Source organism: Phalacrocorax carbo, chromosome 1, assembly GCF_963921805.1.
Source record: "Phalacrocorax carbo chromosome 1, bPhaCar2.1, whole genome shotgun sequence".
NCBI classification, from domain to species: Eukaryota; Metazoa; Chordata; class Aves; order Suliformes; family Phalacrocoracidae; genus Phalacrocorax; species Phalacrocorax carbo.
Window position 1 is genome coordinate 196,636,546 of NC_087513.1, and position 16,531 is coordinate 196,653,076.

The following is a 16,531-nucleotide window of genomic DNA, read 5'->3' on the forward strand; positions in this document are numbered from 1 at the left end:
TGTCATCCAGTGTCACAGGATCCATGGACTGGAATGCCATGCCTAAATGGGGAAAAAGTATAGTGATAAGATTAAATTATGAACCACCTGAGATCACCAGAATGTTGACAGTAAATGTGACAAACTAATGAAACCAGGGAAGTTTTAGGGGCAGCAAGCACAGGCATAAAAGGACACTTAAATTGCTGTCATGTGGGTTAAGCGTTGTAATGGGGCACAGTGCTATGTTTTTAGGGGTACCATAAGTAATTCCTTGGTGCAGCTGATCAGGAGACCTACGGGAAGGAAAACAATTCTTGAACCATTCCTGAGGTGTGTGCAGGATCACACATAAGAGCTACTCTGAAAGGGTGGGATGTGTCTCATCTGACTTTATAGACTTCTAAGCTAAGCTAGGTGACCTTGACTGGAAGAAACAGGTAATTTAGGCTGCTGTTCATTGACCAAATACAGACAGATAATGAATCTTGCCCCCCATGTACATAATGCGCTCTGAGCCAATATCCTTACAGGGGTGAGAAGAGTAGAACAATCCAACACAGCGTGTGTTTTAATTTAAAAGAGGGAAAGTTAAATAAAAGTGAGAAGTCGTTTATGTAACAAAGGAATTTAAAGGAGCAGAAAAAGGTGTTGAATGCTTGCAGGCAGCACTGAGGGTGTTCAAGGACAGCATATTTGATGCTCAGAGCAAATTCACGTCACCTGTCAAAACAGAATTTGGCAACACCAGAAAAGGGTTCTGTCATTAAACACGGGGAAAAGAATCTATCAGAAGGAAAAAAAAAAACCATCCTTCAGATTGTTCAGCTGTATCCAAATAGAAAAAATAAACCTCTCGCAATTTTGAAGCAAAGCTACAGGAACATAGAAACAATTTGTTAAAGAGATAAAAATTACATCCTTTTTAAAAAATATGAGAACCCAGTAGACTGCCAGACAGTTTGTAGGCCTTGTAAGTGACTAAGAAATAAAACCTGAGCTCAAATTAGATAAGGATCTGTCTCAAAATATCAATAAAAGTTTTAGAGTAGATAAATTAATAGTAAAATATGGCCAGAACCAGGACTTCTAAAGGGATTTAAGAATGAAATTGCTGAGCTACTGCCTCAGCATGGAATTAATTCCTCAAAAATTGCCTCAACAGAAGCAAGAAGGCAACAATGGGGGATAACCATTTTTAAAGAAGTATCAGGAGGGATATAGTGAGCAGTAGTCCAGTGAGTCTGACTTAATAGCACGTAGAATATATAAAGGATGCATTTAGGACTTAAACGACAACAGAGAGTAACATCAATAGACTGGTGGACCCTTATGATGAAGTTAAGAGTCCATGTGCCCTATGTAGGGGAAAGCTGTGCCCCACAGATGGATTAGATTTTTCTGAAAAAAATCACTGAGGATGTGACCAAGGGGACTTAGTAGGTATAGGCTACTTGGATGTTCAAAAGGCCTCTGACAAGATCTGTTACAAATGTCTCTTAACAGAGGCCTGGGATAAGAAGGAAGATCCTCCTATGCTGTAAGAAGTGACTAAGCACTAAGTAATGGAGAATAGGAAAGCAGTTGGTTTCCTTACGGAGAGAGCCTACGGGTGGAGTCAGATGTTACAAATAATGTGGGAAGGGAGGTGTGGAATGAAATTATTATTCTTGCTTGTGTGCTAAATTATTCATGGTAGTAAAAACACAAGCTGCATGAACAGAGTTGCAGAAGGATTTCACAATACTGAGACACAATGTACTGGTAGCAGGTAAATTCTGTGTTGATAAAGGCGAGGTGGTACACATGGAGGAACACAAGCCTGGTATGCTTGCAGAAGAATGGACTTTGAGCTGGATATTGCCATTTACAAAGAGTCTTGCAATCCTAACAGATAATTAAAGTGTCTGTTCAGTGCATAGTAACAGTCAAAACAGTAAATAAAAGGGCAGGAATTTGTAGGAAGGGAATAGAGAACAAAACAGAAAGGCCAATTGTGCCACTGGTGTGGCATGTGGGGGCCATCTCCCTGATCCTTTCCACCTCAAAGGACATTTTTTACAGGGGTCGATACAGAGAAAGGCAAAAGCACAAGAAAACCTACTCAGTAGCTTTTTGTGAAGAATGATTAACACAGCTAGAGCTCTGCAACTTGGAAAAAAGGACAATAGGGGAATAAAAGTCTGATTGGCATAGGAAAAATGAACGGATAATAGTTACTGGTTCCAATAATGTAAGAACTAAAGGGCACCAGGTGAAGTCATCAGATAGCAAGTTCAAAATAAAAGATAGTTTTTACACTCTACAAAATTAAACTGAGACTAATTGCTACACATGACATTTCACATCCCAAAAGTTTACTGAAATTCAGAAAGTGGTTTGAAAAATTCAGTTCATTAAACACAAAGATATCATTTCTGCCCCAGGAGGGATCTGACTCTGATCTGCAGATAGCTGCAGTTTACTAAAGTACATCAGAAAGATGCCATTACATGCCTTATTTATTTTTATGTTCTTTCCTGGGCATCTGCTGCTGTCTGCTGTCAAAGCAGTGGGTGGGGACATTTTTGGTCTGCCCCAGGGTGGAGGGTCCTATGATACCAGAGGGATATCTAGAACTGGATTTTCCTGAGGCAGGTAAACTAGCTTTTAGCTTTAGTATTTTAGTATGTGCTACCCACAGCCTTTTCTGAGCGCCCGGCTCAGTGCGTAAGCCAGCTCGGCATGATGCATTTGGACAGGGTCACTCACTGTGGACTGCCACTAGAAAGGACAGCCTGCGCCTCCTCCTGTCCCTGGCTGATCCTGTGAGGAAATGAACCTGCCACCAGCTCACCCCAAATGAGTACTTTTATGGTGGTTCAGTTTGTGGCTGCACGGTTGCTAGATGTGCTCATGCAGAGGAGGGAGAACAGATCTGCCCCCCGCCCTGCCAGCAGCATCCCATGGTAGCACTGGGTTAGTCATTAGGCAAAAGCACACAGCCCATTCTGTTCAGCAAAAATCAAACCAAATGAGTGTTTTCCAGAGATCATTTTTAATGTATCTTCTAGAAGAGCTGTGTGGGGTTTGATCTTGTTTTCCTTTGGCAGTTCAGCTGTTTTTCCCCTGTGGGTAGGGGTTTGACATGGCAGAGAGCTTGTGCTCTGGCTGATGAAAAGCATGAAGCCTTCACTTGCAGGTCGCAGGATCATCAGCACTTCAGTATCACTTCTGTTTACTGGGTTGGTTTATTTTTTAATGATTTGTGCCGAGAAAAATGTGTGGGGCTGTGTATAAATTTCTTATAATATGTGGTAGGTTGTTTTTACTGTGCTATCCAACAGTCCTTGCAGCAAGAAATAATAGGGAAGTTTGGAGATTCGGAATAGAATTCCTATCGGTTTCCTGTGTAGTGTAGCACAGCCTGGATTTTTGTAGGAAGATGGCATTAATATTGCAGGGCGATGTTTGGCCTTTCCTTCTCCGTCTGAGGCAGTGCTAGGGGAAACCATGTGATTTCAGTGGGTGTTGAGAGGTCTCTGTGTGCAGAAATGCCTCCAGGGTTCTGCGAACATGTCCCTGCTGGAGGCAGTCCCCAGTGAAAGGACAGGCTCAGCTGAGCAATGCAGTTTGCAGGTAAAGAGTGAGCCACAGAGATTTTGGAGCTTTCCAAGTTGTAAATGTAGTGCTGTGTACAAGCACAGGTTGTGGCAGGCTTTGCAATGTGCAGATGGGAGCAGCCCTTGCTTCCAGTGCATGAACCGATCCAGCTTCACTGCAGAATGACACAGATGTAAGGGTGGTACACGCTGGCCCATGGTAAATGAATGAGGTTGTGCTCTGGCTGGGTCAGTCCCGGTGAAAGCTTGACTGTTTGGGTGCTTTTCTGCTTCATGCCCTATTTTCTGGAGCAGCTGAATTAAGTTCGTAGTTTGAATGAGAAAATGTCCCCGTCCTTCCCTCTTTTCCTGGGAGCAGTCTGCTGCAGCCTTAACACTTTGGCTGCTTGTGCCCTAAATAATGATACAGCATTTGCCTGTGAAGGAAGTGAAGTATTAACAGGCATGCAAAAAATACCTTCATTGTCTACTTCTACTGGAATTTGTAACTGGTATAATGTAACAAGGATAGACCGATACTCAGAACAGTGTTGTAATACAAGGAACTCCCCAACTCCCATCCAAGTAGTCTTTCCCTTTGAATTGCAGTCGTTTGAATATAGATTGAGATCGCATTAAGCTGCTTTAATGAAAAACAAATGTACTTCTTGGCTTGCTGCGTTTGAGATGTTCAGGCACTTTGGGAGCGGGCTGGGCAGCGCAGGCGGCTGCAGGCACAGCGCGGCTGGGGCCAGGCAGCCAGGTTTTTGTTTCTTTTCTGGAACTTCCTCCCTAAGGGCACCCCATGATGTCAGCGAGCTCTCGGGCGGCCAGGCTGAGCGCGCCGCTGGCAGTTCCCAGCTGGGCTCGGCCTCGGAGGCACAGCTGGGAGCCGAAGGCAGTGAACAGGCTGTTTCTCTGCGCTGTCAGTAGCTCAGAGCCTTTTGTCATCCTCCGCCAGCCCTTTAAGACCGAGCATCACCTGTTAGAGGTCAGCCCTTGCCCTGGGCTCGAGTCTGACGGCAGCATGGTAGCCAGGGGGGGAATGGCACGATTTTGGAGTCTGGAGAGCCTTCAGATGGGTACGTGTGAGTAGAACATGCTCTCTCTCTCTCTCTCTCTCTCTCTCTCTCTGTGTAGCTATTTTTTTCAGTGTTTTTAGATTGAACTAATAAAGTGTGGCAGTCAAGGGGCCTGATTCTGATCACGCTTATACCGTGTCATCCATGGGAGCCTGCAGCCTTACACTGGTGACAAAGCTGCTAGAAGATCAGAATCAGTCCCAGGCTGTCTTTTAAGTTTTTGCATCCCGTTGGTGTGATCAGGAAAGCCCACCCCTACCTCTGATATTTCTCTCTGTAAACAATAGAGGAATTGATGCAGAACGCAAGCGACTGATTTTCGCTTGAGAGTCTTAACTATGAAGACAATGTGAACTTGTTGATTTGGTACAGAATAATGAACAGTTATCAGTCCCAAAATTGCAGTCATTTTTCATCTGGAGCCAAATTAATTAGCTTATTTTGATGTGCCGTTGTTACTGGAACAAACCAACAGGCAGTACTGGTAGTACAGTGGAATCTATAAACAATCACTGGGATTAATTTTTTCGGCGTTGCTTTAAAAGCTAAAAATTGATTTAATTAATTATTTGTTTGCAGATTTTTTTTATAAAGCAGTTTCAGTAAGTTTCACAACATGTATTTTAAAAGTTTATCAGTGCTCAGATTTCTGATATTTTCTACAGGGGAAAAAAAATTTTGTGTGTTTTAAGTAGGGTTTCTGCATCCTCCCTGGTTAGGCAGATTATACCATTAATGTGAGTGTGTATTTAAAACGCTGGGGAGTAGAAGAGAATGGTGGAATAGCCTTGTTCTGTTGCATCAAGACTATGCCATATTTTTCTACTTTTAAAGGAAAGAAAAATTCTTCCAAGTTTTTTAGTGAATCTGTAAAGTAATCAGCTTTGATCTCTCTTGCAAATTAATACCCAAATGACCAAAGATGCTAGTGATGTATAAGAGCCTGTAAGGAGGGGGTTGAAGTGTTTCTCCCTGGAAGGTAAATAACGGGTAGGTAACGGCATGCCTGTTAGTTGTGTAGGTGTGTGGAGTAAAGCCAGGAGTCACCTCTTTGAGACTGTCACCCGTCCGGAGCCCAGAGGCTGGCAGGCGGGCGGTACCCAGGCTTGAAGCAGGGCAGAGAAGAGGCAGGGTCAGGGCACTGCTGCTCAGCCTTGCTGCTCGGTGGGGAAGTGGCAGGTTCAGTAACTCTGCTTAAAGGTCCCTTCCCAGCACTCGGGAGTGAGAGAGATACTTTGCAGGCTGCATGACAACTTATCTGGAACACAGAAACCATTAGGAAAGGACTTCAGTGCTTAGCAGCCCGTTCTGAGTTTTATTTTTTAATTATTTTTTACTTTTTATTTTTTATTGGATTTTTGAGCGCTGTATGATCTTCAGACTCTCTAGATATTCACAGCTTGGGCCTGCCATAGGAATAAATATTTAGGGATAAATTTACAAGGACCAGAGAGTGCACTCAAGCACCGGGCCATTGGTCATGAACGCTTCTTGATTACTAGCTGATCCCCTGATCTGTTTGAACACAACAGCTAGCTTTCAAAGGCAAACCTCCTCTGAAAGGGTCTAGCACTGGGCAGTATGGACGTGAGTCAGTCAGTATTACTTGGTCCTGACATCAGTCCCCAGTCCTTTTCATCTGCCAGTATAGAGATGATCGCCAAAAGGATTTACCCCAAATGTGTTTTACCATTTTATACAATAACTGCAGATTTACGTGCCCATAGTAACAGTCACTTGCATGACATTTCTCTTGGTTTTATGTGGCTGTGTAATAAGATGAAGCCCATCTTAGTTCCAGCCTCTATTTCTGTACAAAGCTGCCTCTTTGGTCAGAAAATGTACAATTGTCAAGCCAAGAATTTTCTGTGATTTGGGGCAATTAGAACAAGTTTTTTCTCAGGCGGTTACACTGTACACAGTCCAGTCACGCTGTCCCCTTGGGCCTCCCAAGTATCTCAGTGCTGCTCTCAGCATCTTGGTGCTGCCAGAGCCTCCCCTGGCACGTGGGAGAGGTGGCTGCGGTCAGCTCAGAGCAGGGTCTGCGGCGTGGGCTGCCCAACCCTCTCGCGGGTGAGTGGGCACGGAGGTGTTGGGTCGTTACATCCCTGCAGGAAGTGACGATGTGACGGGACCCAGCCTGGGACTGGCAGCAGCCCCCTCTGACCGCCAGGGGCCCACTGGGGCTCCCATCTGCCATGTGGGAAACGGCATCGAGATCTCCCTTCTGATTCAGGTCATTTCAGATTTCCTCTGGGTAAAAAAAAATAAATAATGCTTGTAGTTCTATTTTTCACACAGAAAAAGGAGGAATTCTCAGTTCCAGCAGCTGCTAAATGAGAAAATTCTGAAGAAGAGTAAAAAGTATTTAATGGTAGAAAAGCAGTTTTCCTGAGAGCTCTGCTCCCTTCACTTCAGCTGTTACTGTTATATTCCTGACAACAAAGGCAACTTCTCAGCAATTCCTCTTGCATTGTTTTTTTTTTTTAATCATAAAAATGATGAAGCAAACAGCTGTTGCACCTTTGTTTTAGTTGCTGCAGATGGTGGGACTGAATCGTCAGCCTTAGCGGACGACAATGGCAGTGAGGAAGACTACAGTTACGAGGAGCTCTGCCAAGCCACTCCCAGGTACCTGCAGCCTGGAGGGGAACAGCTAGCAATTAATGAGGTAACGTCCTGGGCTTTACATTGCTGTAACGATGGAGGGGAGGAGGGGGGATGGTTTCCACAGGTCTGAGGTTTCTTGTTAATAGAAAGTGCCACGGCAGTAGCCAGCATAGCAAAGAATCCAGCAGCCACGGTGTCCTGTGTCTGTCAGGGCCCATGAGCAGATGCCAAGGGAAGAGCACAGTGACTAGTACGTCACTGGGAGTGTAACTCGTTACCGTATGTAACTGCTCAGGAGTTGGACTTTAATTGTTCTCACTAATAAATATACATATAGATTTCTGAAAATCTAGAATTTTAGTTTTATCCTGTAATAGGAGTAATCATGGGCACTCTAGAAAGGTATTTTGATCTTTTGGTAACTTATAAACAGTTTGTTGTTTATCTTTCATCCTTCACAACCTCATTTTCTTCCCATCTCAGCTGATAAGTGATGGCAGCATTGTCTATGCAGAAGCTCTCTGGGACCATGTGACTATGGATGATCAAGAGCTGGGCTTCAAAGCTGGAGATGTCATTAGAGTTCTAGAAGCTTCCAACAAAGACTGGTGGTGGGGAAGAAACGAGGACAAGGAAGCCTGGTTTCCAGCTAGCTTTGTCAGGGTGAGTGACTCTTGCTTTTGCACCATTGTCACGCAAGATTCCTAGCAGAGTGCAACAGCAATGGTCATGGCATTGTGTTTAAGTGAAGGGCCTGATCCTCAGCATCTTTGTATCTGAACATCAGTGGTGCAACTCCTAATGACTTCACACTCCAAGACCCCTTAGCTCCTCTGAGACTTTTTACTCTGGCTTCTTCCGTTGTGTGGTCCTTTTGTAACCAAAGGAATTTCTCAAGCAGAAATGAGGGCAGCAGAGAGCTCAACCAGGAGCAGTCAGTGTACATGGAGAAGATACAGCAGTTTTCATGAGGGAGTGGGGAAAGCTATGCTGCAGGGATTTCTTGGTAAAATAGGGCTTAATTTATTATCACAATATTTTGTAGGAATCTGGTTCACAGTCTGAACTCCCCAATCAGAACTCAGCCAGATCAATGACAGTATAACTCTTGCATGGTATAAAATTTAACTATGTTTTAGAAATTAATTTAAATTAGTTTTTGAGAGCCTGTAATGAAGCTTGGCCCATGCTGTATGAAGTACTACACAACGTGCAAGAGATGGTTCCTGCCTTTGCCTTTCCTAGATCTCCAGCCAACATGGGCAATCAGACAAAAGTCGAAAAAGGAGGTGCTGTTATCCACATCGTAGATGTGGGGAACTGGGGCAGAGGGAGAGTTTTAAAAAGTGTTTGAGTTGTCTACTTTTGTAATTTTTACCCATAGACTGGCTTGGCCAAAAGAACACATACGACTTAAGTCTGAAAAATGCACAGGCGACACAACATGGTATCTCTCAGATACCGTGAGTAGAAAGCCATGTATTTAACCAGACAGAAACCTCAACACTTTATTCAAATATGCAGTGGGTAGAATGAGACAAATCCTGTTGTGGAACCCACTCAATAAGGTATGAATGGGAACATTTCTGTAGCAAGTCCTCTCTTAATTGTAAGAAGTTTGTTAACAGTTTTATCACATTTTGTAAGTTTGCTGCTTTACTCTAGTTTGCTTTGTCTGTTCTGGCTGCAGCTGCGAGTTAATCAGGAAGAAGTGCCAGAAAATTGTAGTAGTATCCAGGATGAAGAACAAGATGCAGATATTAGCAAGCATCGTCAGAAAATAGCTGAAAACAAGGATCAGATGAGAACCAACGTTATACAGGAAATTATGAACACAGAACGAGTCTATATCAAGCATCTCAAGGACATCTGTGAGGTACATGCTTTAACCTGAGGGCATTCTGCTGACCTAATGTGAACAAAACATCCCACGTAAGCCGAGAACCATAGTGGTTTCTCATATCAAAATATTCGCAACTGCACTTCTGAGGCTGTCAGACCCTTCTTGTGTCCTCATATGGCTTTCCTCTCTGCCGACTGCCACAAGGCACCGCTTCCTTTTTTTTTTTTTTAAAAAAAAAAACAACAAACATTCCGCTTTTGACATGGGAAAAGTGCTTTGCTTATCTGACCGCTATTTCCATAATAATGAGAAAGGGAAATGCAGTTTCTTTTAGAACTTTTTACCACTTGGTTTAGATAGAAATCTTTCAGTAACTTAAAGAAAATCAATTACAGTTCAGGGACAAAACTTTTTGCAAGTAACTTGCAAAGAGAATGTTTGCTGGGTGAGACTTTTTTTGTTTCCTCCAAGAAGCAGATTTTTGCTGGATGCTTAGAAGCTATGAAGAAGTCTTGAAAGATGTTTTAGAACCGCCTTGCTTGTTTGAACCATAAAATGTGCAGGGTTTTCTGCTTTTTGTTTAAATTTTGTTAAAGGCCCATACTTGCATGAGAAACTTCTTAATACCTTTCACTAAAGTTTGCCTCTTCTGACGTGGACTGTGATGCATTTGACCTGTATTTGACTTGTATTTGTGGTTAGCATCTGGAAGGGTGCTAAGCAACCTACCAAAATATTCTTTGTACCCTTAGTTTACTAGGTCTCTCTCTGTATTTGTCATGTTGTCATCCTTTAGTCCACGATTCATCATTGGATTCTTTCATGGACAACAAAGTAGGCAAGACAGCAGTGTTTTTTGTTTGGGTTTGTTTTTTTATTTTTTAGATCAGGCCTTTTTCATGCATTTTGAAGAAAGAAACAACGGAAAACAAAAAGGCAAAAATTGGTTGCTAATTGGCTTGTTTCAAAACATTAAATGTAAGTTTTGTCATTTAGATTCACTATTTACTTAAGCTAGGAAGCTTGACTGTGTGCCTAAAAGATCACGGGTCAATTTGTACACGCAGCTGTGTCGCTGCCATGGTTAGCTGAGTTCTAGGACATGACTTCATATTTTACTGCCTTGTTAATTCTTAGACTGATCTTAATAATTAATTTTCTCTAATACTTACATCCTATCACTCTCTTTTTAAATCTGACATGCCTCTGAGTTTAGTACAAGAGAGCAAATGCACATTTTCCAAGTAGAGAAGTGATGCTCCATGTTTAGCATGCCGGGTAGAGGTGGTCTGCTTTCCTCAGAGTGAATCTGTAGGGTGGTGCAAGCAGGAAATAAGGCTGAAAATATACTCGGGTAAGACTAAGCCAGAAAAGCTACTTCAGGTAGTAATCCAAATTTGCAAGCTCTGCACTAGAATGAATCACTAGTGCTGCTTCAGTCATGATCATGAAGCTGGAGTATACCCAGAAAAACATTTTACATTCAAGAAGTGTCTGCAGTCCATATTACAAGAGCTGCACAGGATTTAGTTTTCCATGTTGGAGTTACCCTCCTAACAGTAGTAAATGTGGTAGCTGGCTTGCAGCGTAGCCACTGCACAGCTGTCAGAGCAGATGCCTGTGGAAGAGACAGGAATATTCATAACAGTGCCAGCAGTATTCAGGGTTACTTCCTGGTAAACCTCACCGGAAAAACTGCAAGGCTTTTTACAGCTGTCCGCTCCCAAAGCGATTTGGGGGAAACCTGCCTGAAAGCAGCCAAACGGAGGAGCCTGGCAGATAACCCCTATCATACCAGTTAACCTTCGCACTCGTCTGTGCCCCGGCGCCATAACTGATATGAGAGTATGAGCACAGCAGCTATTCCTGGATATTCAGCCCCTGCACTGTATCTGCCTCGCCACACTCAGCTTTCTGGATCGGGTACCTGAGGATGTGCTGGCCGCGCGCGGCAGCTGCTGCTGCATTTCAGCCCTAAGGGGCCCCTGAATGTACCTTCGCTTCTTAGCTATGCACATGCCGATGTGATCTATTGTCAGTTACTGATCGCAGAGCAGAATTTGCTTCAAGAAGTGTTTTAAAACTGGAGGACTCAGTTGTGTACCTATTTAATGCTAGATACGAATAAAGTGAACTGGACGCCTCTGAAACATCACAGGTACAATTAAAGAGGGAAAAAAACACACTTACAGGTAAAGAGAAAAAAACTGGAGAAGTGATTGTATTTTTATGTACAGTCTTGCCAATGCTGTTACCTCCTGCCAATACCATATGGATTTTACCAAGGAGCAGCATCCTGAATGCATTATAAGTTCTTAATTTTGCTTTTCTGGCTTAGACTGTGCCATACTTACCTACTGTTTAAGGAACCAGTACTTTAGCCCTCGTAGAAGTTGTCTTTGTATTAATTGTCTTAGGGTTTGTTCTTATTGGCATAGAGAAGAGCTGTTATGGCACAGAGAAATTGCTGTGAAAAAGCACGGCAGCTGAAGTAGTAGCATGCATGGGCCGTGCGCAGGGCTCGCCTCCAGCTTGGCGGGCAGTCGTAACAAGGGCTTTACACACACTGCAGGTTTCTGGTTCCCGGATTCATTTACAGTACTGTGAGGTAGAATTTGGACTGAAAGAATCACTGTGTAAACGTTTCAGATGCAAATCTGAAATTGTGTGTGTGTGTATGGCTGGGAAACCACTCACCTGCCTGCAGATCTCAGGGGTTTTGTCAGCTCAGATGGGCTTGTTCAGGGTAGAACCTGTTTTCACGTCTTCAGACTAAAAGAGTTTTTTTTAATTTAATTTCCAGGGTTATATTCGGCAGTGTCGCAAACATACAGGAATGTTCACCACAGCTCAGTTAAGCACCATTTTTGGAAATATTGAAGATATTTACAAGTTCCAAAGGAAATTTCTGAAGGATCTTGAGAAACAGTACAACAAAGAGGAACCTCATCTAAGTGAAATAGGGTCATGTTTTCTTCAACATGTATGTTGCAGAAGTCCGTTTTATTTATGAAATTAACAAAATACGATAAGAAAATGCCAAGTTACCACGTTAGGAGGGGATTTGAGTAACAAGTACTTATCAGATACTGAACTATGTATAGGTAGTGTTTTAGACTGCAAAATAATTTACCATTAAAGAATTATTTAAATGTTTTAGATTTCTACTCATCTTAGCAAGCATGTAACTTTGTATACAATTTTAAGTTTTCAAAACTGTAACGATTGCAGATGATCTGGACTATTTGCAGTGATCTCATATTGGGCATGCAATAACTTCCTAAAGAAAATAACAAAAGAAGGCGATGGGGAAAGAGGCTGTGAGTTCATGATAGACACTTCCTAAATCCTATAGCTGTCTCCCCAAAGAAAAGTACTTAAAGTGCATTTGATTATCCTGACTCAATGAAGGCCTTTATTTCTGTATTCTTACAAAGAAGGTACGTAATTTTGACAGTTACAAGGTAGATTTCTGCATAGTTTCAGGGCTGATTAGCCTGGAAACAGTATAGGAAATGAATTAATTACTCTAATTAGTCATAATAGTTGTTATAAAAATATCTTTCCTCCTTTATAGAGAAATACTTTAGTTAAAGCTTTGACTTTTATTTTTTTTAATAGCAAGAAGGCTTTGCTATTTATTCAGAGTATTGTAACAATCATCCCAGTGCCTGCATTGAACTTGCCAAGCTAATGAAACAGGGCAAATACCGTCACTTCTTTGAGGCCTGTCGCTTGCTTCAGCAGATGATTGACATTGCCATTGATGGTTTTCTTCTCACGCCTGTTCAGAAAATCTGCAAATACCCTCTGCAGCTTGCAGAATTGCTCAAATACACCACTCAGGAACACAGGTGAGAGAATGAAAAAGCCAAATCTTAAAATAGTAATAACACCTAATTACTCAAGCTTTCTGGGTGACACAACACTGAGGCTTTTGAGATGAGGAACAAAAGTCCCATTGACCGCTATAGACAGGAGCTCCTTACTAGATGGGCACCTTGGAACCATCGCAAGTATTAACAAAACCAGTATCTGATAATGAAGCACAGGGGCCTGACAGGATGCAAGACAGAATGAGGAATAAGTGAAAGAGGGGGAAGGGAAGGAAAGGAAGAAGGTGCTGAAATAGGATGCAGGGTGGGATGTGTAAATCCAAGTGAAAAAAAGCCAATGTGTCAAAGAAAGGAAGGAGAAGAAAATCCACAGAAGAAAGTGAGAAGCTGTATAAAAGATGTGGATGCAAGAAAAGTTAAAGAAGGCCTTAGAAAAAGACACAATCTGAGCAAGTGTGAAGGTAATGTTTTTAGAAAGTTATTAGTAATAAACATTGCCTTTGTTTGCAATAAAGTCCAGAAATTAGATTTTCAGCTGGGATAAATAAGAACTGAAGTTGCAGGTTATTAGCCTTTCTAATGTACCCCTGAGCTGATTAAATCTTTGACTAAATTAAGATTTTATGGTTAAATCTCTGCCTTTTTACCTGTACAACTGCAAGAACAATTTTCCATTGTGACCCCTGTGCTCAAAGTCCAGATGCAGCCTGGGGCAATGCTTCCTTGGCCAAAGTCTGCACTTTAACCTTGAGAAGACTCCCCTTGGAGACCAGGGGCAAAATAAAGGGGATGAGAAGTACTGACATTCAGGTGTGGCTACCTGGGAAGTCCTGTAATAACAATTACTAACATAGAGATACCCTTATCTATTTCACTGCTACTAATTTTAGAAAGATTGTTCTGTGAGCTATGAAACCTGCAGATGAAGTGACAGGAAGGTCTTGCCACCTTCCACCCATAGTACCTGTTTTCCTTTTCTGTGGCACAGCATTCGGAGGTGCCTACAGGTGCAGACAGGCGCCCAGTGTACAGAGGTGTTCACAAACAGGCAGGCCTACACCCACAGAGGGCCTTGGTAAAGAGCCAGCCAGCTGGTTTTTTTGAAGGTTTTTGCTTTGTTTTCATAAAAAGTTTGAAGATCCAATGTGCACAGCCTGCCGTGAAGGGCACGGGTTATGCAGCAAGTGTGGACTAACGTGCGCACCAACAGACGAAGAAGGAACTGAGATAAGGAAGGGCAAGTGTAGCAGTGTGGATATCATGCGGTCACGCTGTGGGACATCTCCCTGACATTAGTAGGATCCTGTTATTGTTAATCTTACTTTTTGTATACAGTGTGGCAGAAAAGAGTTCCCATAGATATAAACAGAGAGAGGAGAGTAACCCGCAGATTCAGAAGGGAAGTGCATCCATCAGCAGCAGCCGATGAAAATAGGAACTAAGACAAAAGCAGATAAAAAGGACAGCGAGGCTGACCCCTTTACAGGGTTTATTTCTGGCTTGTGCTGTTTTCTACCTCTGGCTCCCTTTTCTGCAAGAGGTATTTGATAAAGAGGGGAAGGCAGCTGCTCTGCTGGGACTCTAAGGCAAGAAATAGGTCTCTTCCCTTCTCTCTTCTCAGAAACTCCGTTTGAGGAAGGTGAAGGAGTGATGGATGCTATTCAAAGGGGATTGAAAACAGGTCGGGGAGATTTGTATGCATGTGGGGAGCTCAGGGAAAGGAGGAGGGGAGCAGAGCAATGCAAGAAGGACAGGAGGCTTGCGTTTGACCTGGAGCAGGCAGGGGAAGGTGACTGTCTTGGCTCTAATACACGTGTTTCATGAAAACAGGCCACTTTGTCGGCGTTGTCTCCTTTACCTCTTTCGGTGCCCACGTTCTTGGGTCCTTTGCTTACCCTGTTTGAGATTGCTTTTGGTGTTTTTCCTGCCGACATAGCATTCCCTGTTTGCATTCATTGACCCAGCCATTGGGAACAAAAAGGAGACAATAAGGTTGTTAAACACAATTAAAGAAATGCCATTCCCAATAAAATCCCACTAAAATCTTGCTTAAAAACAAATTTCTTTGGTGAAATGTAGGTATCACTGAGGTCAGTGGGAGTTCTACCATTGTTTTGAGTAGAGACAGTATTTCAGTTCATTAATCTACCTCCTCTGCCTCCTTCCACTGGTTTAATAACTTGCTCCTGGACAAAGCCTATCAGTACAGCAGCACTGAAGTGTACAGGCTATGTGAGGCTCAGGATAGCTGAGAATCAGGTTACTCTTATTTAAGTACCCTGAGCAGAGCAATAAATGGGTAATACTTCAAGCACTGTGTCACAGTTTGTGATTGCATCATATCTATTGCATAAGTGATCTTTGAAACGTGCCTACATTTCACAGTGATTATAACAACATAAAAGCTGCGTATGAGGCTATGAAGAATGTAGCGTGCCTGATCAACGAGCGAAAACGAAGACTAGAAAGCATAGACAAGATTGCACGTTGGCAAGTCTCTATCGTAGACTGGGAGGTAAGTGTCGTCAGCCTGTCCCTTTTCTGAGCAAAGGTACTGTGTACAGTACTTCATGTCCTCTACAGGGAATCCAATGATTCTGTTACTGATTACCTTGTTTATGAGTCAGGAAGAGCAATATGTATTAACATGGACACTTGTCTTTGAGGTGATACTGGATTGAGATGATCTGTAGAATCTTCTGTGGATTTTTGGTAGTTCTTTCAGAACTTGAACCTGCTTCTCTGACTTTAATGAGTTTCCTCCTGATTTGTGCAGAAATGAAGTAGAGCAGAACCACATTCATTGAGTTTACCTGTATGAGATGATCTACATTCTATGACATTTTCAAATCTAATAATAAAAATAAAAGAAAAACGAATAAACTTAAGACTTTATTATAAAATGAGACTGGTTAGGCACACAGTAAGATCTTAAAATATTATTTACTTACTACATATATATATATATATCTTCTTAGGGACCAGACGTGTTAGCCAGAAGCTCAGAACTGATCCACTCAGGAGAATTGACCAAAATATCAAAGCAAGGAAAAAGCCAGCAGAGGACATTCTTCCTTTTCGACCATCAACTTGTGTTCTGTAAAAAGGACTTACTGAGAAGGGACATCTTGTATTATAAGGATCGTATTGACATGGATGAGATGGAAATTGTGGACGCTGAAGATGGCAGAGACAAAGACTTTAACATTAATGTCAAAAATGCTTTTAAGATAATAAACAGAGCAACAGAAGAGATTCATTTGTTCTGTGCAAAAAAACAGGAGGATAAAAAGAGATGGATGGAGGCGTGCGAAAGTGAGAGGAGAAGAGTTCAGGAAGACAAGGAAATGGGTGAGTGGAAGGATTTCCCCTATAAAAGGTGGTAAAACCAAAGGGCAATGTTCTTGCTTTTACGCTTCTTTATCCTTTATGCAGATGTGCGCTCTGCCTTCTGGGACTGGTGTCTCTTTCTTACCCAACATGACCTTTAGCTGTGTAAGTGAAGCCTGTTCAGGTGTGTTTGCCCTGTCATTGTGGACCAAAGGTCCAGGGCAGTTAGCTGTCATCCGCCTCACAGTGTAACCCATGTGATTCCGGTGC

At 42.5% G+C, this 16,531-nt stretch overlaps 1 protein-coding gene across 7 annotated transcripts in view; it reads left to right on the forward strand.

Annotated features, from left to right (window-relative positions):
- SPATA13 (spermatogenesis associated 13) overlaps nucleotides 1–16,531 on the forward strand; it is an 82,792-nt gene that overhangs the window by 57,294 nt on the left and 8,967 nt on the right. For 5 of the 7 annotated variants that reach the window (XM_064441134.1, XM_064441132.1, XM_064441136.1 and 2 more), the window contains 7 exons: nucleotides 7,177–7,313; nucleotides 7,736–7,915; nucleotides 8,943–9,128; nucleotides 11,899–12,078; nucleotides 12,717–12,949; nucleotides 15,317–15,446; nucleotides 15,910–16,282. In XM_064441134.1, the coding sequence (XP_064297204.1) occupies nucleotides 7,177–7,313; nucleotides 7,736–7,915; nucleotides 8,943–9,128; nucleotides 11,899–12,078; nucleotides 12,717–12,949; nucleotides 15,317–15,446; nucleotides 15,910–16,282 (1,419 nt within the window). Of the gene's footprint in view, nucleotides 1–4,457; nucleotides 4,643–7,176; nucleotides 7,314–7,735; nucleotides 7,916–8,942; nucleotides 9,129–11,898; nucleotides 12,079–12,716; nucleotides 12,950–15,316; nucleotides 15,447–15,909; nucleotides 16,283–16,531 lie in introns of those variants that run through there. The other 2 variants (XM_064441138.1, XM_064441139.1) reach the window with 2 other exon arrangements.